Below are 22,601 nucleotides of genomic sequence, written 5' to 3'. Positions count from 1 at the left end.
TGCCTCAGAGCCAACCTCACCAGTGAAGTCACAGTGGCTTAATTGTCCTATACTGGTTCACGTATGAACATAAGAATAGCCTTACTGGGTCAGACCAATGGTCCATCAAGCCCAGTAGCTCGCTCTCATGATGGCCAATCTAAGTCCCTAGTACCTGGCCAAAACCAAAGAGTAGCAACATTCCAGCATCTTAAACAATAGCAAGATTCCAGAACCCCAATGAGAGCAACATTCCAAAGCTGAGATTGTGATGTCATAATGCCTCATCCCACAGTGCCTCAGAGCCAACCTCATCAGTGAAGTCACAGTGGCTTAATTGTCCTATACTTGGTTCACGTATGAACATAAGAATAGCCTTACTGGGTCAGACCAATGGTCCATTAAGCCCAGTAGCTCGCTCTCACGATGGCCAATCTAAGTCCCTAGTACCTGGCCAAAACCCAAAGAGTAGCAACATTCCAGCATCTTAAACAATAGCAAGATTCCGGAACCCCAATGAGAGCAACATTCCAAAGCTGAGATTGTGATGTCATAATGCCTCATCCCACAGTGCCTCAGAGCCAACCTCATCAGTGAAGTCACAGTGGCTTAATTGTCCTATACTTGGTTCACGTATGAACATAAGAATAGCCTTACTGGGTCAGACCAATGGTTCATCAAGACCAGTAGCCCATCCTCACGGTGCCCAATCCAGGTCACTAGTATCTGACAAAAAAAACAAAGAGTAGCAACATTCCATGCTACCGATCCAGGGCAAGCAGAGGCTACCCCCATCCTATATAATAAAAGCTTACCGGCGCATGCGCTGTTAAAACAGCGTGATCCCTGCCGCTGTGGTGTGTGATCCGTGGCTGTGTTCCATTTTAGAACCCGGCGGCAGGGAACATTCAGGCCACTCCCCTCCTCCCGCCCTCACTCATCATCGAACACGGAGAGACACAGCACAGCCGGTGACTCCCCCCTCCCGCCCTCACTCACCGCCAAAACCACCACCGCCAAAGCCTCCTCCTTCTGCCGGCTCTAATGCAGGCCTCGCCGTCTTCTGTCCACTGCGGCCCGCCTCCTCGAACTACTTTCTGTTTCCGCAAGGGTTGGCCGCAAGAATGTACAATACAAGTTTTTCTGGTGTGACATACTAGATTTTTTTTTTTTTTTTTTTTTAACGCCAGATATTGACATGTAAAGTTATTTATTTAAATCTGAAAAGGATTATTACAGTGTGCATAATTTGTCATGAGAAGCCTGGTTCAAAGCTATGCAGCCCAAACTACATGGAGGATGGAAGTGAAATGGTTCTGTTCCTTATTAAAAAAAAAAAAAAAGGGGAGGGGGAAGGGAAATGTATTTTGAGGATTTAAATTACTTAATTATAATATTGTAATCACATCATATGTCTTATTGTATTAATAATTGGGAGAAGGATGGGAGAAAATGATTGAGAGTAGAGAGGGACAGATTCTTCAAACTTTCGAAAAATAAAAGAACAAGAGGGCATTCGGAAAAGTTGAAAGGGGACAGATTCAGAACGAATGCCAGGAAGTTCTTCTTTACCCAACGTGTGGTGGACACCTGGAATGCGCTTCCAGAGAGCGTAATAGGGCAGAGTACGGTACTGGGGTTCAAGAAAGGATTGGACAATTTCCTGCTGGAAAAGGGGATAGAGGGGTATAGATAGAGGATTACTGCACAGGTCCTGGACCTGTTGGGTCGCCGCGTGAGCGGACTGCAGGGCACGATGGACCTCAGGTCTGACCCAGTGGAGGCATTAAAAAAAAAATGTATTACTTGTGTAGTTAATAGTGCGTTTTATGCAGCATTTTATGTTCAATTAATTGTATTGCACTGTCGAAGTTTGAAAATCAATAAAAAGTAAAAGAGAAAAGTGATGAATATGTTACAATGTAGCCAGTTGTGCTTTTGCTAATTAAGGGGTCCTTGTATTAAAGTGTGCTAAATGATTTAGCGCACGCTAAAGATGCATGCGCACTAAATGCTAAGATATCCATTATATTCCTATGGGCATCTTAGTATTTAGTGCACGCAAAATTTTAGCGTGCGCTAAATCGGTTAGCGCACCTTAATTAAAGGACCCCTAAAGCAGAAATCCAAGAGATGTAGGTCTCCTTTTACAAAGCCGCGGTAGTGAATCCTGGCGTGGCAAAAAAAATGACATAGGCCTAGATTCACGAAGCTGCCTGATCGGGCCCGATCCGGGGAGGTCCGGTGAATTCTCCAACCCTTAGTGTGCAGATGGGGACGATCGGAGGAATGCCCCCATCTGCCGGCACGGATAGCGGGTCTGCGATCCCGACGCATGCGCGGACCATCTGTAGACTTTTTCCTTCGCGCGGGCTGGCTCTCCTGCTCTCCCCTTCCAGCCAATCTTGCCGCCCAGACTCTCCTGCTCTCTGCCGCCTTCCCTGCAGTGTGAGCCTGAGGGTTTAAAGCGGGCCTGCACTGCGGGGAAGGCAGCGGAGATCAGTCTGGGCAGCGGGGGAATTTAAAAGTTGCGTCCCCGGCCCCAGGGCTTCTGCAGCCCCTGAAACAGCCAGTTTGGGGCAGCAGAGAGCAGGACGGCGCTGGAGAGTGGGAAAAGAAGGTCCCCAAAAGTCGCTTCTGGAGTTGATCGGCCAGCCCAGTCGAATCGTGTGAATCGGGTCCCTGCCTGCTTTGCATGCGTTTCTCCTCATTTGCATGCACGGATCACAGGAGAGGTTAGTGAATGGGGCCCGAGGGAAATCTGGTCGCAAAGGGGGCGCAAACCGATCGGTACACGATCAGTTTGCTTGGTGAATCTAGCCCATGGTGAATCTAGCCCACTGTTAAAAGAGGTGTGACTGAGTGAATAAAGACAGTAAAATGTTCTCTTGCGATTTAATTGTTTGAATGAAATGTGTTTGATGAGGTCTTTATGGGCAAGCAGAAGAAGAAGACCTCGTCTTAGGAGAACAACAAGCCAACAGAAAAGGCAAGGGGAGGTATCTTTTTAGCCAAGAAAAGTCTTTATTTCAAAAGTCTCAACAAGGATCCTGGTTTTGGCGTGCAAAACAACGCCTTCCTCAGGTATAAAGATGACAAAAAATCACTTAAAGTTGAAAGACTACAAACTCCCTGGTGTGTAGTCAGTTTAAATACAATCCCCCCCTCCATATTCATGGTTTCGACACTCGCGACGTTGGTTGTTCGCGAGTCTCTCCTCCAAGACCTCTCCACACCTTATTTTTCAATCCTGGTGGTCTAGCGGTGAAGTGGAGCAGGAGCGATCTTCGTAATCTCCTGCCCTATGCAGGTCTGTGATCAAAAATGACTGTTGTGAGTTCCCGTGATCTCCCGAGATTGCAGTGGGAACTCGCGGCAGCCATTTTTGATCGTGGCTCTGTACGGGGCAAGAGCATAAGAAGATCTCTCCTGCTCCGCTTCACCGCTAGACCTCCAAGATTGAAAAGTAAGGTGTGGAGAGGTCCGGGAGGCGGGTGGGAGGCCAAGGTGATTCAGCGTCAGTCCTAAAAATTCTTTGCAAGTTTTTCTTATTCCCGAGGGAGCTGTGAGCCTAACCCTCGCGAATATGGAGGTTGTAGTATATGTACAAGAAATAGTGCATATCCTATATAATTATACCCTTAGCGTGCATGCGCACTTCAATCTTTGTGGCTCCGTGCGTCTGTAGCTCCGTGGCCGGCAGAAAAATGTTGGAGAGTGTGGCACATGCGCGTTCGGTGCATGTGCATGTTGGGAGCATGTGCGTTGTGTGCGCACATTCTGAGCTGACATTGGGGCGAGAAGGAGGCGGCGGCGACCGAGCTACGGAGCTAGGGGAGGGAAGGCCACAACCACTGCCGCTCCCTGGTCGCATGGCCTTCTCCTCTGCCTCCACTCTCCCCTCTGGGTGAATTTCAGTTCGTTGGGCGGGTCGAGGATGAGGATTTGTTAGAAGCTGGTGGCGCTCCCACAGAGAGGATGGGGTGGGCTGGGGGGCGGCCAAAGGAAGGGGAGTGGGGCGCAGGCGTGGAACGGGAGGGAGGGAAAGAGACAGAAAGAGAGACAGACACACAGATGGCGGCCAAAGAGAGAGAGAGACAGAAAGACAGACAGATACACAGATGGCGGCCAAGGAGAGAGAGAGACAGAAAGACAGACAGACAGCGGCCAACAAGAGAGAGAGATAAAGACAGAAAGACACACAGACAGCGGCCAAGGAGAGAAAGAGACAGAAAGACAGACAGACACACAGACAGTAGCCAAGGAGAGAGAGACACACACACAGAAAGACAAACTGACAGCGGCCAACAAGAGAGAAAGAAAGAGACAGACAGACAGCGGCCAACGAGAGAGAGAGAAAAAGACAGAAAGACACACAGACAGCGGCCAAGGAGAGAGAAAGAGAAAGAGATAGAAAGACACACAGACAGCAGCCAAGGAGAGAGAGAGAGACAGAAAGACAGACAGACAGCGGCCAACGAGAGAGAAAGAGACAGAAAGACAGACAGACAGCGGCCAACGAGAGAGAGAGAAAAAAAGACAGAAAGACATACAGACAGCGGCCAAGGAGAGAGAGAGAAATATAACGGGCTTAAAGACTAGTGAATACATAAATGCATATGCTATTTCATCTTAGTTTGCTGTTTAATAAGACACGGTACAAAAAAATGCATGCTAAAACTGAACAAAAGTTCACATCCCTAGAGCATTACCCAGATCTGTCAAAGAATAAAGCATTGGTTAGGAAGTCTATCATTTTGCACCGTTTAAGGAGCAGACTCCACTCTGTCTGGCAAGGCGACATCCAGGTTCTGCCTTTGCCATCCACAAAGTTCCAGGACTTGACTGCCTTTCTGCAGATTAAGGCATCTCTAACTCCCCAGCCACCAATCTCTCCCATCAGAGCTTTCAAACATCGGAACGCATTGATTTAGAAACCAGGAGGTTTGATTATATGTCCTCCTGCGTGGATTCCTATGATGCACTGACCGTACATTTACAGGAAGCCTCATCAATATGGATGCATCGTATTATGGCAAGAATTATTGCCCTGTCCTCTCCAGTTACATGAAAGCTGAAACACACCAGCAGAATTTCCAGCATCCTCCTTTGAAAGTGGAAGATTCAGGAAATCACCGTCTAGCTTTCAATATTCAATATTCTGTTCCCAATTTAGACCATACTTCTTATATAATTAAATGGCAGATGAGCTTCAATGTGGAGAAATGTAAAGTTATGCACATGGGGAAAGGAAACCCGATGTATAATTACACGATGGGGGGGATATTATTGGGGGAAGGCAACCTAGAAAGAGACTTGGAGGTTATGGTGGATAAAACAATGAAACTGGCGGCACAATGCGCCACGGCCTCGAAAAAGGCAAACAGAATGTTGGGCATTATCAAGAAAGGTATCGCTACCAGAAGCAAGGAGGTTATCCTCCCGCTGTATAGGGCGATGGTGCGACCGCATCTGGAGTACTGCGTTCAATACTGGTCGCCGTACCTTAAGAAGGATATGGCGATACTGGAGAGGGTCCAGAGAAGAGCAACAAAAATGATAAAGAGCCTGGAGAACCTTTCGTATGCTGAGAGACTGGAGAAGCTGGGGCTCTTTTCTCTCGAAAAGTGGAGACTTAGAGGGGACATGATAGAAACTTATAAGATCATGAAGGTAGAGAGGGACAGATTCTTCAGACTGGCGGGGGCAACAATAACTAGAGGGCATTCGGAAAAATTGAAGGGAGACAGATTCAGGACAAATGCCAGGAAGTTCTTCTTCACTCAAAGGGTGGTCGACACCTGCGATGCACTTCCAGAGGAGGTGGTAGAGCAGAGTACGATTTTGGGTTTCAAAATGGGACTGGACAAATTCCTGAAGGAAAAGGGGATTGAAGGGTACAATTAGAGGGGTACTACACAGTACAAATGCTTTAGAGTAATAGATCACTTACAGGTCATTGACCTGGGGGGCCGCTGTGGGAGCGGACTGCTGGGCATGATGGACCTATGGTCTGACTCAGCGGAGGCGATGCTTATGTTCTTATGTTCTTAATATTGTTTAAGGTATGTCACCATAGTTTCTCTTCTCAGTTAAGCACTACAGAAATGTATTAAGATACCTTTCACCAATCCAATCCAATCTATAGGTTTTTATACCGGCTCTTCCCTGAAATAGGGCTCGACTTGGTTTACAATAATTATTTCTTCACAAAAAACAAGATCATTAAAATAAGAGTATACCGAAATGAGAACATCGTTATTTGAATCTTCAGTGTAAAATGGGAGAATCTATTCATGATTTCTGAAACAGTAGCGGTTTTAAGGATTTACGAAAACTTCGAAGAGAAGAAAGGATTCTAATTTCAGAAGGAAGATCGCTCCAAACGTTTACAAAGATAAATGCAAAGGAGCCAAAAGTATAACCTAATGTTTTAAGTCCTTTGAAAGAGGGGAAAGCAAGTTTATGTCTCTGAAAAGTTCTTGAATGTAACGATCGTAGGGAATTAAAAGAAACAGAGATCAATGGAGAAAACCTCCCCCCCCCCCCGCCATAAAGGATTTTAAAATATTACGTTAGCACATTTAGGGGTCCTTTTATCAAGCTGCGGTATGGGTTTAATGCGCGTAATACCGCGCGTTAAACCGCCTGCAGCACCAGCTGCTAACGTCTGCATTGAGCAGGCGTTAGTTTTTTAGCCGGCCGCGTGATAAAATGTCCGACGCGCTAACCCCGCTAGCGCGGCTTGATAAAAGGAGCCCTTAAACGGAATCCTCGGGTAAAACCGGAAGCCAGTGAAGATTTGTAAGCTATCGTCGCTGTTTTCTCTTTAACAGATTTGACTATTAGAGGATTTATTTCACAATTGTTTAACTAAGAAAAGCCCTATTGAACTGAAGAAAAGCTAGGAAAAGCCTTAATTACTTTTTTTAAATTATGGTTCACTGCTTCTACGAAAATCACTTAGAAACCCTCTGGATCGGTTGGGTGGGTCGAAGAGAGGGGAGGCAACAGTTCCTTCCTTCCCACACTTAATACCTGGGGGGGGGAGCAGTAGAAGTTCGGAACAGACCTGCTTTATCTTTGATCTCAGAAACGTTGTTGAGAGGTAGCATTGTTTCACGGTTGAAGGAGTTCGTTTAAGAATGTCAGCACGAAAACAAAGGGTCAGCGCAAATTAGCCGGCAAGCTTCTGTCGAGTTTGCCTGCTCTGGGCTACTGTAAATGCCCTTCCCCCATAACGTAAAACTCAGGAACTGGAAGAAAAGGAAGCCTTTAGCAGGTGAACGAGATCTCTGCCTACCTTCAGCTTCAAGTCATGATGTGAAGTACTTATCTAAAATTCTCAGGAAAAGAAACCAGGGATCTCAAAGTCCCTCCTCGAGGGCCCGCAAACCAGTCGGGTTTTCAGGATTTCCCCAATGAATATGCATTGAAAGCAGCGCATGCGCATAGATCTCATGCATATTCATGGGGGAAATCCTGAAAACCCGGCTGGACTGCGGCCCTCGAGGAGGGACTTTGAGACCCCCCTGTTTTTAGCGCGTGTTAAGGAGGAGGAAAAGTCCATAGTCTGCTGTGGAGGCAGACATGGGGGAAGCCACTGCTTGCCCTGGATCAGTAGCATGGAATGCTGCTACTATCTGGGTTTTTGCCAGGTACTTGTGACTTGGACTGGCCTCCGTGAAGATGGGATCCTGGGCTAGATGGACCATTGGTCTGTCCCAGTAAGCACACAGGCGTCAAAGTCCGGCCTCGAGGGCAATCCAGTCGGGTTTTCAGGATTTCCCCAATGAATATGTACTGAAAGCAGTGCATGCAGATAGATCTCATGCATATTCATTGGGGAAATCCTGAAAACCTGACTGGATTTTGTCCTTCGAGGAGGGACTTTGACACCCCCGATTAGGCTATTCATATGTTCTTATGTTAAGAAGCCATCAGGAAAGGTCATGATCATAGTGTTTTAGGATTAGGAAGATGTTGTAATGACTATCTTCCAAACAGTTAACGCAGAATACTACTGCAACTTGCTGTGATGATTAAAGGAGGCATCGGAAGAAAAAAAGGGAGGGAAGCTGCGGGAAGGACTTCTCTTTTTGCAAGACGATGCACCTGCTCACAAGGCTGGCAAAACAGTTGTGGTTTCAGTGCATAGACCAGGGGTGTCCAATGTCGGTCCTCGAGGGCCGCAATCCAGTCGGGTTTTCAGGATTTCCCCAATGAATATGCATTGAAAGCAGTGCATGCACATAGATCTCATGCATATTCATTGGGGAAATCCTGAAAACCCGACTGGATTGCGGCCCTCAAGGACCGACATTGGACACCCCTGGCATAGACCATCTCCATCTGTCTATTTTCTGCTTCCAAACCTCAAAAGGAGTTTGACAGGGCAACCATTTTCGAGTGATTCGGGGGTGATTGCTGCAGTGGAACAGTATTTCATTGACCACACAAAAAATTCAGAAACAATATGCCAAGTGTGTTGAACGTAGGGGTGAATATGTGGGATGACGTGCAAGTTTCTCCACATCATTCCCTTCTTGGTTGGACTGAGAACCTTTCAGGTAAACAGGTACCAGCGAACCTCTCCATTCCAGCCCAGATTTTCAACGCAAACAAGTGCAAAGTGATGCATGTCGGTAACAAAAATCTCATGCACGAGTACAGGATGTCCGGGGCGGTACTTGGAGAGACCTTCCAGGAAAGGGTCTTGGGAGTTCTGATCGACAAGTTGATGAAGCCATCTGCACAATGCGCTGCGGCGGCAAAAAGGGCGAACAGAATGCTAGGAATGATAAAGAAGGGGATCACGGACAGATCGTAGAAGGTTATCATGCCGCTGTACCGGGCCATGGTGCGCCCTCACCTGGAGTACTGCGTCCAGCACTGGTCGCCGTACATGAAAAAGGACACGGTACTACTTGAAAGGGTCCAGAAAAGAGCGACTAAATGGTTAAGGGGCTGGAGGGGTTGCCGTACAGTGAGGGATTAGAGAAACTGGGCCTCTTCTCCCTTGAAAAGAGGAGACTGAGAGGGGACATGATCGAAACATTCAAGATAATGAAGGGAATAGACTTAGTGGATAGAGACAAATTGTTCACCCTCTCCAAGGTAAGGAGAACGAGAGGGGATAGATTCCGTACAAACGTAAGGAAGTTCTTCTTCACCTAGAGAGTGGTAGGAAACTGGAACGCTCTTCCGGAGTCTGTTATAGAGGAAAACACTCTCCAGGGATTCAAGACAAAGTTGGACAAGTTCCTGCTAAACTGGAACGTATGCAGGTGAGGCTGGACTCATTTAGAGCACTGGTCTTTGACCCGGGGGCCATCGCGTGAGCAGAGTGCTGGGCACAACAGACCACTGGTCTGACCCAGCAGCGGCAATTCTTATGTTCACTGTCTACCTCTGTTTTCTAGCGCTGTCCTGTTGCTCTTTTGCTCCTTCTGGCATTTCTCCCCACCCCCACCGTCATTCGCTGCCAGTTCTTTTCCTGAGCTGGCAGCAAACCCTTCACATTTCTCTCTCTCTCTCTCTCCCCCCTCCCCCCTTTTTTTAAGTCCTAATCCTTTTTAATAACCCCTTCCTAGACCACTTACTAGTTTCACTGATTCTCTTCAAAGACTCTGTGCAAAGTAGTGCTGCCTTACTCGAGGAAAGTTTTGTTGATTCGATTTAGCCTATTGAATCGATTTTTTCGATTTGATTCGATTCACTTTTCCCACCCAATTAAGTGGTGTTTTTTGTTTTGTCTTTTTCAAATGTCCTGGCAGGTTTATTTTGTAGTCTTTCCAGCCACCCACCCCCCCTTATCCCTCTCCAACCCCACACCGGTGCTGTGGTGTAAACAAAATAAAAAAATACTTTTTCTCTCTCTCTCTGTTAGGTCCTAACTCACGCTCATTGTCTAACACCAGTTCTGGCAGGATACACATTTCAAATCTGACATATTGTAATCACAAAATAGAAAATAAAATTATTATTTTTTCTACTTTCCACTGTCATATCCAACATTTGTTTGTTTCCCACTGTCTACCATCTCTCTCTCCCTCCCTGCCTTTTGCCCTGGGTCAAACGTTCCTAATCCCCTCCATGCAGCATCTCTCCATTTCTCCCCTCCTTTATCATGTGCAACATTTCTTTCTATCTCCCCATGCACCATCTCTCCCTGCCCTCCACCCTTTGTCCAACATTTCTCCCTCTCTCTTCTCCATGCATGTATCCCTCCCCTCCACCATATGAAGGATTTCTCCCTATCATCAACCTCTTTGTTTTATCTCTCTCTTCCTCTCCTCTATCCCAACAATTCTTCCTCTCTCCTTTCTCCCCCCATGTGCAGTATCTTTCCTCCCCCTCCCATTCTCCTGAGCGGCCGCTTTCCTCCTCTCCAACCCATCCCCCCCTGTGCAGCAACACCCACCAATCCTCCTACCGTAAAACCTGACATACTTTGGAGTTCTCCTAAAGCAGCAGCAGCGCTCTGAACGGGCTGTTTTGCGACCTGCCCCGCTAGGGCTTCCCTCTGCCGCGTCATCGATGATATCATCAGTGACATGGCAGAGGGAAGGCCGTGAAGCAGCCCATTCAGTGCGCTGCCGCCACTGCCATTTTAGGAGGCCTCGGAGATATGTCAGGTCTCATCACCGAAGTGAATCGATTCAAATTGGTGAATCGGGCAGAGATGTAGTGAGCTAAACTTTGAAAAATATCCACACACAGCCATCGTTCTGACTTTGAGACAAGCAACCTTTTAGAATCCTGAAAAAATCCAGATAATTAGCAATCCTAGAGAACATTTGACAGGAGGATGGGTGCCAACGCCCCCAACCAAGATGAAGCCTGGGGCATATCGCCCACTCCATTTACTACGCCATTGGCTCCTCCCCTAAAGTTTGGAAATCGTCAGCCCCCAGATTCTATATATTATGCTCAAAATTGTGGGCTGCTAATGGTGCGCTCCCAAGATGCACGCACAGTGTAATTAACAAGCCCTTATCTAGCATTAATTGGGAGCCGAGATTGGCTTTGATTAGAAGTTGTGTGCACATCTGACTGGGTGCTAGTTTATAAAGATTGGCACCCAACTTTTCTAGCAATGTATCTGAAAAGGGGGCGTGGCCAGGGGCATTCCAAAGAGTCGCACGCAGAATTGGGCTTAAGCGTGTCTGACCTGGGCGCCAGTATTTGCACCTGGTTTCTGCGGGCATAAGTGCAACACCCCAAAATTAGGCACAGGATCTGTTCATCCATAGGCAGCGGAACGCTTTTTTTGTTTGGGGGGGGCCCTAAAGGCTCCGCCCTAGCCCCAGCAGGATCCTGTGGCACGACCTCTCTCTCCAGCTTCCGACCCCCCCCCCCCCGGTCGCTGCAATTTTAAATCTTCTGGCAGACGCCGTGCAGCGTCAATGAGTCATTCTGCAGTGACGCTGCGCGGCGGCTGCCGGAAGATTAAAAATTACGGCGGCCAGGAGGAGGTAGGTGGCGGAGTAGAGCCATGACTCACTCTGACTGCCAGTTTTTGGGGAGGCCAGGGCCCCTGTGGCATCTCCCATTACGACGCCTATGTGTGCACCCTTTATAGAATAACGCATAGCACCAATTTGGGGGGGGGGCACCCCCCCCAAGTTTCGGCACCATTTATAGAATTCCCACACAAGTGTGTTTTTGGCCAGGTCGTTTATGCAATTTTGGTAGCTGAGACGCAAAAAAGACAGCAGAATTAACAAAGGTTAAAAGAAGGGTGGCCAAAATGATTAAGGGGATGGAGCTCCTCTCAAAGAAGGAAAGACTTAAGAGATTTGGGTTCTTCAGCTTAGAAAATAGATGACTGAGAAGGATATGATGAAGCTCCACAAAAGCCAGAGTGGAGTGGAACAGGTAAATGCAAATTATCTATTTATTCAATTTTCTATACTGTGCTCCCAGGGGAGCTCAGAATGTTTTACATGAATTTATTCAGGTACTCAAGCATTTTCCCCTGTCTATCCTGGTGGGCTCACACTCTATCTAATGTATCTGGAGCAAAGGGGGGATTAAGTGGCTTGCCCAAGGTCAAAAGGGGCAACTGTGTCACTCTAGAAATCAAAATGTAGTAGAAGTGAGCAAGTATAGGACAATCAAGCCATTGTGACATCACTGATGAGGTTGGCTCTTAGCCATTGGTGGAATGAGGCATTATGATGTCATAATACCAGCTCTGCTTAGCAGATGCTAAAACTTTTCATAGTATTTATTTATTCAATTTTCTGTACTCTTCTCCCAGGGGAGCTCAGAACGTTTTACATGAATTTATTCAGGTACTCAAGCATTTTCCCCTGTCTATCCTGGTGGGCTCACACTCTATCTAATGTATCTGGAGCAAAGGGGGGATTAAGTGGCTTGCCCAAGGTCAAAAGGGGCAACTGTGTCACTCTAGAAATCAAAATGTAGTAGAAGTGAGCAAGTATAGGACAATCAAGCCATTGTGACATCACTGATGAGGTTGGCTCTTAGCCATTGGTGGAATGAGGCATTATGATGTCATAATACCAGCTCTGCTTAGCAGATGCTAAAACTTTTCATAGTATTTATTTATTCAATTTTCTGTACTCTTCTCCCAGGGGAGCTCAGAACGTTTTACATGAATTTATTCAGGTACTCAAGCATTTTCCCCTGTCTATCCTGGTGGGCTCACACTCTATCTAATGTATCTGGAGCAAAGGGGGGATTAAGTGGCTTGCCCAAGGTCAAAAGGGGCAACTGTGTCACTCTAGAAATCAAAATGTAGTAGAAGTGAGCAAGTATAGGACAATCAAGCCATTGTGACATCACTGATGAGGTTGGCTCTTAGCCATTGGTGGAATGAGGCATTATGATGTCATAATACCAGCTCTGCTTAGCAGATGCTAAAACTTTTCATAGTATTTATTTATTCAATTTTCTGTACTCTTCTCCCAGGGGAGCTCAGAACGTTTTACATGAATTTATTCAGGTACTCAAGCATTTTTTTTCCCTGTCTGTCGTGGTGGGCTCACACTCTATCTAATGTGCCTGGGGCAATGGGGGGGATTAAATGACTCAGGGAATAGTGTGGAGTTGAACCCACAAGCTCAGGGTGCTCTCCCTGCAACTATATCCTTTCAAAAATTATAAAAGGCTTGGGAATTCTCCATGATGTTACATGGTAATACTTTTTTTTAAACAAATAGATTTTTTTGTTTCCACTCAATGATTAGTTAAGCGCTTGTTGCCAGAGACTGTGTTCAAAGCTGTTGGAGTGGAGGTGTAGTTTAATGGTTAGTGCAGTGGGCTGAGAACCTGAGGAGCTGAATTTGATTCCCTTTGTGATCCTGGACAAATCACTTAACTCTCTATTAGAGGTCTGCACGGGAACGGGGATCGCGGGGATCCCGCGGGTCCCGCGGGGATCCCGCGGGTTCCCCCCCTGGCCCACGGGACTCCCACGGGGACGCCCCCTGGCCCACGGGACTCCCACGGGGATGCCCCCCTGACCCACGGGACTCCCACGGGGACGCCCCCTTGCCCACGGGACTCCCACGGGGATGAAAACAACCTACCTAAATTCTGGCGATGCAAGCATGCAGCTTACAAGTCTGGCGTCGCGTCGGGAAATAGCCATGTTGAGCAGTGAGCTCAGCACGTACACAGATGAAAGCCTTGCTTGCTGATTGGTCCGGCGGCCCCGCCCCACCGTGCCGCCGGACCAATCAGCAAGCAAGGCTTTCATCTGTGTACGTGCTGAGCTCACTGCTCAGCATGGCTATTTCCCGACGCGGGCATTAGGCTGTTTTTTGTCATTTCGGGTGGGGGATGGCAGCGGCAGCAGCAGCCTGAAAAAGAAATCATCCTGGCCGGGTTCGGTGTCATGCTCCGGAGCTTCTACAGCCTTCCTATCTCCCTCTCCCTTCTACCTGCGGCTCTCTTCGGCAACTCAGCAGCAGCTTCTGACGTCGGGGCCTACCCTCTGCGAGTCCCGCTTGTTTCAACTTCCTTTTTCCACAAAGGCGGGACTCGTAGAGGGAAGGCCTCGATGTCGGCAGCTTGTCTTGATCACCGCTGCTGACGAGTTGCTTAAGAGAGCCGCGGAGCAAGGGGGTTTTGCCAGGTGCAGGTAGAAGGGAGAGGGCCAGATGCAGGACTCGTGGGTGAGGGAGGAGAAGAGAGAGGGGAGAGAAACAAAAGGAAATATTTCATACTGGGCTGGGCCGGAGTGGAGAGAGGGTGGAAAGATTCTGGCTACAGGGTGCAGTAACAAAGGAAAAGGGGGGAAAGCTGAAAATAGAGATAGTGACACAAAGAAGAGAAAGGGTAAGCAGGACCTTCTGAATAAGGATAGAGATACAGAGGGGACATGAAGAGGAGGTAAAATAGAGACATAGAAGTAATGCTGAAAAAGTGTGTGTGGGGGGGAGATAAAGACATTGAAAGGGCAAATGGTGAATATGGGGTAAAGACAAGGACAGAGACAAATGAAGATTCTGAAAAAGTGGTGAGATAGGGATATAGGTGAGATGGACACAAAGAAGGGTGATGCTGGAAAATAGGTGGAATGGTAATTCTGACAGACACAGAAGGGAAATGCTGGATCAAGGAGAGATGGGGCTCAGGCTGGATGGAATGAGGAGAAATGCCTTGTTGGCCCGGAACTTCCTCTCCTACGTCAGAATTGACGTCAGGGAGCGGAATGCTGGTCAGCGCGACGCTTCTGCAGGGAAAGCTTGGGACAGCGGTGGCTTGGGGACTATTCCCCGATGGCGGTGGCAGCAAACCGAGTGGCTTGGGGGAGGGCACGGAGAAAGAAAGAAAGGGGGCAGACAGAGAGACAGAAAGAAGGGGGAACAGGGAGACAGAAAGAAAAAGTTGGGGGAGAGAATGAGGTCTGGAGGAGAGGAAACATACAGGAGGCTGAAAGAAAGGAAGAAAGATTGGATGCACAGTCAGAAGAAGAAAGTGCAACCAGAGACTCATGAAATCACCAAACAGCAAAGATAGGAAAAATGATTTTATTTTCAATTTAGTGATCAAAATGTGTCTGTTTTGAGAATTTATATCTGCTGTCTATATTTTGCACTATGGCTCCCTTTTACTAAACCGCAATATTGTTTTTTAGCGCAGGGAGCCTATGAGCATTGAGAGCAGCGCGAGGCATTCAGCGTAACTCCCTGTGCTAAAACCTACTATTGTGGTTTAGTAAAAAGGGAGGGGGTGTATTTGTCTATTTTTGTATTTTGTTACCGAGGTGACATTGCATAGAGTCATCTGCCTTGGGAAATGTATATGGCAGATATCTTTGTTTTGTGTTCAAAAGAAAAGGAAATGCATTTCTGGTTTTATTTCTACAGTGTTGAAGTACTTGTTGGCCCTTGCTGTGACTGGTGGGGATCCCCAAGCACCGCCAGCAGAGGACCTCCTCTAGAGATGGTCAGAACTCCCCTCCACCAAGCGCAGCAGTCGCTGGCAGCATCCATGAGCCACTGAGGTGCCAGCATCTGTGACTCAGGGACGCTACTGCTGCCTGCCAAGCTTGGCAAAAGGGACCCCAGGCCAACTGCAAAGGAAGTCCTCAGCTGACAGTTTGTGGGTTCTCATCAGCTGAGTATTTATATTTTATATTTACATTAGAGGTTCTGGTAGAAACCCATTTACAAAGTATGTATTCTTCCCAATTAATATTTCCAAATTAATAGTCTCTTTGCTTATTTGTAAATGGGTCTCTACCAGAGCCTTTAATTCAGTAGCATAATTAAATAAAATAACTATTTCTGAAGTTTATAGGGAAGGATGGTGACGGAGGGGATTCCTCGCGGGGACGGGTGGGGACGGAGGGGATTCCTCGCGGGGACGGGTGGGGACGGAGGGGATTCCTCGCGGGGACGGGTGGGGACGGAGGGATTCCTCACGGGGACGGGTGGGGACGGAGGGATTCCTCACGGGGACGGGTGGGGACGGAGGGATTCCTCACGGGGACGGGTGGGGATGGGTGGGATTTTGGCGGGGACGGGTGGGGACGGGTGGGATTTCTGTCCCCGCGCAACTCTCTACTCTCTATTTTCCCAGGTACAATGGCTAGATTGTGAGCCTGCTAGGGCAGAAGTAGCTGCCTATAGTAGGGGGCGTATGTGGCGCTGTGGTTAGAGCTACAGCCTCAGCACCCTGATAATGTGGGTTCAAATCCCTCACTGCTCCATGTGACCCTGGCCAAGTCACTTAATCCCCTTATTTGCCCCAGGAACACTAGCTAGAGTTTGAGCCCACCAGGACAGATAGGGAAATATGATAAAGTACCTTGTAAATAAATATATGTAAACTGCTTTGTCAGAGGAAAAGTCTATAAATTGCTATTACATTACATTAGGGATTTCTATTCCGCCATTACCTTGCAGTTCAAGGCGGATTACAAAAGAATTATCCAAGATGTATTACAACAAGAACTTACAAAAAAAAAAAAAAAAATTGGTCATTTTCAAAAAGAGTGAGAAATGGGTAAGGTTATTTGTTTGGGGTAGTTGGCTTTAGTGAGAGGTGGAGTTTGAGACTTGCGGTATTATTTCTTTTTTCAGAGTTTTCTTGAAGAGTATGTTCTTTATTTCTTTTCTAAAAGTCTTGTAGTCGAGGGATGCCGTCAGTAGATTAGCGATTTGGTTGTCTAGTTTGGCTGCTTGAGTGGCCAGGAGGCCATCATATAGTTTTTTCTGTTTGACCTCCTTAATTGGGGGGTATGAGAATGGGGTGTGAGTTTTCCTATGTCTGGTTGCGGTGATGTGGATGAGGCGGTTATTCAGGTAGTTTGGACTGTCTCCGTATAAAGTCTTAAATAGTAGGCAGTAGAATTTAAATTGTATTCTTGCTGGGATCGGAAGCCAGTGCGATTGGAGATATGCTTCTGTAATGTGATCATAAGGTAGACATAAGGAAAACCACTATTTCTCCCTGGGATCAGTCACTTGGAATCTTTCTATGCTTTGGGATTCTGCTTGTGATTTGGATTAGCAGAATAGTGGGCTAGACGGGCCTTTAGTCTGACCCAGTATGAAAATTCTTTTGTTATTATGCTTATAACTATTTTTACCATATGGCTCCAGAAAAAGGAGGACGGATTGAGACATCCGGGTTTTCCTTCCATTGAAAGCAATGGAAGTAAGGAGGACAGATAGACTCCTTTTTCTAGAACCTTAATTATAACATTGACTTCAGAATTCTCTCTTTTTTTCCTTATATCTGTTAAGCTAGTTTATTAATCTTGTGCATTGATGCTACTTGGTTAATATTACGGCGTTATTATAAAGTGAGATAGTATCCTGTTTATTGCACGAGTTGGCATGGTATCCTGATAATAATCTCCTATTACTGCCGTGAACACTAAGTGTTTTTTACTTAGGGTTAAGCTAAGTGCCTGGCTCAATAATGTAGATTACCATATCATTCCATTCTGTTCATTGATTCATATGCCACTTTCCCTGTACAAATAACAGGTCAAAGGGTGTACAGCATTAAAAAAAACAACAACCAAAAAAACCCCATTAAAACACAATGAATACAAAATGAAAAATTCACCACCAACTCATTTAAATCCCAGTCTTCCAACCACCTTCCCAGAAACAGTCTCATGCCTACACCAGGAAATCATCTTGCAATAACGTTTCTTTTTCCATTTGGTAGAGGATGGGCTGGGGAGGGCTTCAATGGCCGGGAGGGTGTAGATGGGCTGGAGTAGGTTTTAACGGAGATTTCGGCAGTTGGAACCCAAGCACAGTACCGGGTAGAGCTTTGGATTCTTGCCCAGAAATAGCTAAGAAGAAAAAATTTAAATTGAATCAGGATGGGCAGACTGGATGGACCATTTGGGTCTTTATCTGCCGTCATCTACTATGTTACTATGTTTAAGCCCCACAGATTAGTTGTTCACTATAGCCGATGCCTCGGTCCCTGGGAAACAAACATTTACTAACCCCCCCAAAAAAACCCCAAAATAAAACACATTGGTTTGTCGTTTGCTTATTTTTTTTTCTGAATCTTTTCCTCTGGAGTGTGAAGTGTGGAGACGAGGAGTAGACTAAGGTTCCCTTTTTACGAAACCACATTAGGCTTTTTTTTAAATCACCGGCCGTGGTGGCATTAGATTTGACGCTCCTACCCCCCACCCCCAACAGGAGCGCGACCAGTTCTAAGTGTACCGGGGGGGGGTTTCCCCCCACCCCCACTCAGAACGCTAATGATAAGGCGTGAAAGCGGTAGAACTGGCAGCACGCACTTGTCCTGGGCGCAGATATTGGTGCGCCAATGTCCTGCGCATTTTCGTCAGTGTACCAGAAAAGTATATGCTGCTGTAGATACCCTTGAAATAACCCTGCTTGCCCTATGATTTTTACGTTCTGTGAGTGGGAATGGTCCCACAAGGAACTGCATGATGATTACGCGCAGAACTGGAAGCTGTCCCAGATTGGAGTCAAAGTTATATTGACTTTCACTCAATTGCTGATCCAATTGAGTTTGCTACTGAAATGTAATCAATTCTATCACCTCTCCAGGGCTGAAACATTCTTGCCACCACTATGAATTGCCTGAAATCTCTGATCCTAGTCAGATTAGTTGTGTGACAAAACATCAAATGAAAAGCCTTGGGGCGGGCGTGAAGTAGTGCATTTAAACAACGCAATGTGTAATTAAACTCTGGAATTTGTTGCCGGAGAATGTGGTGAAAGCAGTTAGCTTAACAGGGTTTAAAAAAAAAGGGTTTGGCTAGTTTCCTAAAAGAAAAGCCCATTATTAATATGGACTCCAGGAAATCCACTGCTTATTCCTAAAATAAGCAGCATAAAATCTGCTTTACTCATCGGGATCTTTCCAGGTACTTGTGACCTGGATTGGCCACTTTTGGAAACAGGATGGACCTTCAGACCATCCGGGTATGTCAACTCTTATGTTCTTATGAATAACGAGAAAATGAGAGAGGAGGTTTGTCTATGTGTGGGGAATGTAGGGGGCAGGGAACGAGAATTAATAGCAGCAGTACACAGGGTGTCACTTTACAGACTTCAAACCACTAGCAACATTATTCCGAAGGTTTCATAGACAACCCCGCGAAAGACAAAGGCGTGCGCCGACAACTGAGCGCAAGACGGAAGCGCACGCCGAATAAAATTACAGTTTTTAGGGGCTCCGATGGGGGTTTTTGTTGGGGAGCCCCCCCAGTTTACTTAATAGAGATCGCACCGGCGTTGTGGGGGGGTTTGGGGGGTTGTAACCCTCCACATTTTACTGTAAACTTAACTTTGTCCCTAAAAACAGGGAAAAAGTGAAGTTTTCAGTACAATGTGGGGGTTACAACCCCCAAACCCCCCACAACGCGGCGCAATCTCTATTAAGTAAAGTCACGCCCCCCCTGTCGGAGCCCTAAAAACAGTAATTTTCTGCGGCGCGCACCTCCGCGCTGCGCTCAATTGTCTGCGCACGCCTTTGTCCCGGCGCGCTTTTGACCTGACACCAACCTTCGTGTGTGTAGGCTTTTCTGATTAATTTGCCCCATAGGCAGCAGAACACTTTTTTGTTGGGGGGGGGGGGAAGGGGCAAAAGCTCTGCCCTCGCTCCAGCAAGATCCTGCGGCACAATCTCTTTCTCCATCTCCCGACTTCTCCATCCGCCTGCCCTGGTCACGGTAATTTTAAATCTTCGGGCAGCCGCCGCACAGCGTCAACGAGCAGGCCTGCCCTGGAAGTCTTCATTCCGCAGCGACGTTGTGCGGCAGCTGCCCGAAGATTTAAAATTACAGCGGCCGGGAGGAGGTGGGCAGGGGGAGAAGAGCCATAGCTGAATCTTCCGACCGCCAATTTTGGGGGCGGTCTTGGCCCCTGTGGCCATCCCCGTTTCAACGCCTATGATTTGCCCAATATGCCACCCACTGTGATCAGCTGTTTTTTAAGACACTGGCTGCTACGGGGTATTTATGCCTGGATTTATGCTTACTCAGATACCAGTTGTGAATGTCCAGGTATAAAGGCCCTGATTCTGTAAGCGCCGCCTGCCACAGCACGCGCCTACAAAACGGGGGCACCTACTGCATGTGGGTCACCGACAGGCGCCGTTTCCAGAATCACGACTCCCAAGACCCCAGGGTTTTTACAGGCCTACATTTCCAGAGCCCAGGTTCATAGAAACATAGAAACATAGACGATGGCGGCAGAAAAGGGCTACAGCCCATCAAGTCTGCCCACTCTGCTTACCCACCCCCTGTCTATGCCCTAATGACCCAATTTCCTTATCTTGACCCTCGTAGGGATCCCATTTATTCTTAAAGTCTGGCACGCTGTCTGCCTCGATCACCTGCACTGGAAGCTTGTTCCAATGATCAACCACTCTCTCTGTGAAGAAATACTTTCTGGTGTCGCCATGAAATTTTCCGCCCCTGAGTTTGAGCGGGTGCCCTCTTGTGGCCGAGGGTCCCTTGAGAAAGAAAATATCATCTTCCACTTCGACACGTCCCGTGAGGTACTTAAATGTTTCAATTATGTCTCCCCTCTCCCTACGTTCCTCGAGAGTGTAGAGCTGCAATTTGTTCAGTCTCTCTTCGTACGAGAGACCCTTGAGCCCCGAGATCATCCTGGTGGCCGTCCGCTGAACCGATTCAATTCTGCGCACATCTTTACTGTAATGTGGCCTCCAGAATTGCACACAGTACTCCAGATGAGGTCTCACCATGGCCCTGTACAACGGCATTATGACTTCAGGCTTTCGGCATTATGACTCGCAGGCTTTGGCATCACTAGGCGCCACTTAGCCGCCAGGGACCTAGGTGTCGATCTTGGAAGCAGTGTAGCGGCAGCTAATTGGGGATTTTCTAAAAAAAAAAAAAAAAAAAGTAAGAGTTTAATTGAGTTTTAATGGCACAACCAATTATTGTGCCACTTAGACCCAAATAAGTCAGGCGGCAGAAGGGTGGCTACCGCTGCCTAACTTTCCGCAGCCTTTGTAGAATATGGACCAACGGGGCTGCTGGCACTTAGCTGCGTACCAGTGGTATTCAGAGTGGTGCTGGGATCACCACTCAAAGTGAGGACAGCGCTTTCCTGATGTTATCCAGAGAGCCTTAGCTTCATCCCCAGCCCACCCCAGCACTATCTACCAGGGCGACCAGTGGCAATTTTTAATAGCACTATCCAGATAATACCACTGAAAAACCCTGGGGAGCGGCACGTCTCTGGGTAGGAGCCTCTCTGGACTGGATAAAGGGGAGGCGTAGCTTAGTGCAGTGGGCTAAGAACCTGGGGACCTGGGTTCTTATAATACTAAAAATAGCCTTACTGGATCAGACCAGAGATCCATCTAGCCCCGGTATCCCATCTTCACGGAGGCCAATCCAAGTCTCAAGTACCTGTCAAAAGCCCACATAGTGGCAGCATTCCAGAACCCCAAAGAATAGCAGGATTCCATGCAGAATCTCAAAAAGTAGCAAGATTCTGGAATCCCATATAGTAGCAGCATTCCATGCCACCGATCCGGGGCAAGCAGTGGCTTCTCCAGTGTCTATCTCAACAGCAGTTTATGGACTTTTCCTACAGGAACTTGTCCAAACCTTTTTTTTTTTAAACCAGCTACATTAAACCGCTCTTACCCCTGCAAGTCACTTATCCCTCCATTGCCTGAGGCGCAATACATAGACTGAGAACCCACTAGGGAGGTGAAACCACCTGCATATAATTGTAAACCACTTTGATTGTACCTCAGAAAGGCAGTACAGTGTTCCCCCAGTCATTCGCGGTTCGCTGTTCGTGGTCCCGGTCATTCGGATTTTCCGACCGTGAATGACCGGGCAGGAGAGGACAGCCGCAGCGGCAGGAGAGAGCAGCTGGAGCGACGGCGAGTGAAGGAAATCACTCGCGGTATGCTCCGCCCACCTCTTCCTGCACTAAAGTCGGGCCTCACCAATCAGGAGCTGGAGGCCTTGAACATGCGCAAATGCTCAAGGCCCAGTCCAGCCCAGCCAAGAGGGAGGATCTTCGATGCCCAGTCCAGCCCAGCCAAGAGGGAGGACCTTCGGGCACCGGCACCGGCGTTAGTGTTGGTGCTGGTGCCAAATCGGGGTAAGGGATGCTATTTGGGTGCTCAGCGGGGGATGGAGGATCGCGGGGTGGGGGGGGGCGACGTGAGCGTGGGGGATGCCGGATCGCGGGGGGAGGGGGCTCGTAAATCGAGTCAAGCTCGGTTTCCAAGGCGCCGAATTTGCGAATGTTTTGCTCGTCTTGCAAAACACTCGCAATCCGGTGCACTCGTAAACCGAGGTTTGACTGGGCTTCAGAAAAAAATAGTTAATGTCTTATTAAAGAAATGACAATTTTGCATGAGGTAAAACTCTTTATAGTTTATAAATCTTTCCTTTTAGCTAAGTCTTATTAATAATATCGTAATTTATAGCTAAAGAGACATATGATCAAGAAACTTTTATTTTACTTTTGTGATTATGATAAACAGTACCTGGCAGGCCGCGAGTTTGAGACCACTGCTCTAGAAGAAAGGAGGGAGAGAGAGGATTTGTTAGAGATGTTTAAATATCTCCATGGCATTGATGTACAGGAGGTGAGTTTTTTTCAAATGAAGGAAAACTCCGGAATGAGAGGGTATAGGAT

At 47.4% G+C, this 22,601-nt stretch overlaps 1 protein-coding gene across 6 annotated transcripts in view; it reads left to right on the top strand.

Moving 5' to 3' along the window:
• Nucleotides 1-22,601, top strand: part of SETBP1 (SET binding protein 1) — a 585,862-nt gene that overhangs the window by 212,524 nt on the left and 350,737 nt on the right. Inside the window, exon 1 of one of the 6 annotated variants that reach the window (XM_033935295.1) lies at nt 11,373-11,456. The exons of 4 other annotated variants lie outside the window; for them this stretch is intronic. In XM_033935295.1, the coding sequence (XP_033791186.1) occupies nt 11,388-11,456 (69 nt within the window). In that variant the 5' untranslated portion in view covers nt 11,373-11,387. One more of the 6 variants, XM_033935301.1, reaches the window with a different exon arrangement.

Source organism: Geotrypetes seraphini, chromosome 1 (genome assembly GCF_902459505.1).
Source record: "Geotrypetes seraphini chromosome 1, aGeoSer1.1, whole genome shotgun sequence".
Classification (NCBI taxonomy): Eukaryota; Metazoa; Chordata; class Amphibia; order Gymnophiona; family Dermophiidae; genus Geotrypetes; species Geotrypetes seraphini.
The sequence above is the reverse complement of the archived record's forward strand: the minus strand, read 5'-3'. Positions and strand labels throughout refer to the sequence as shown.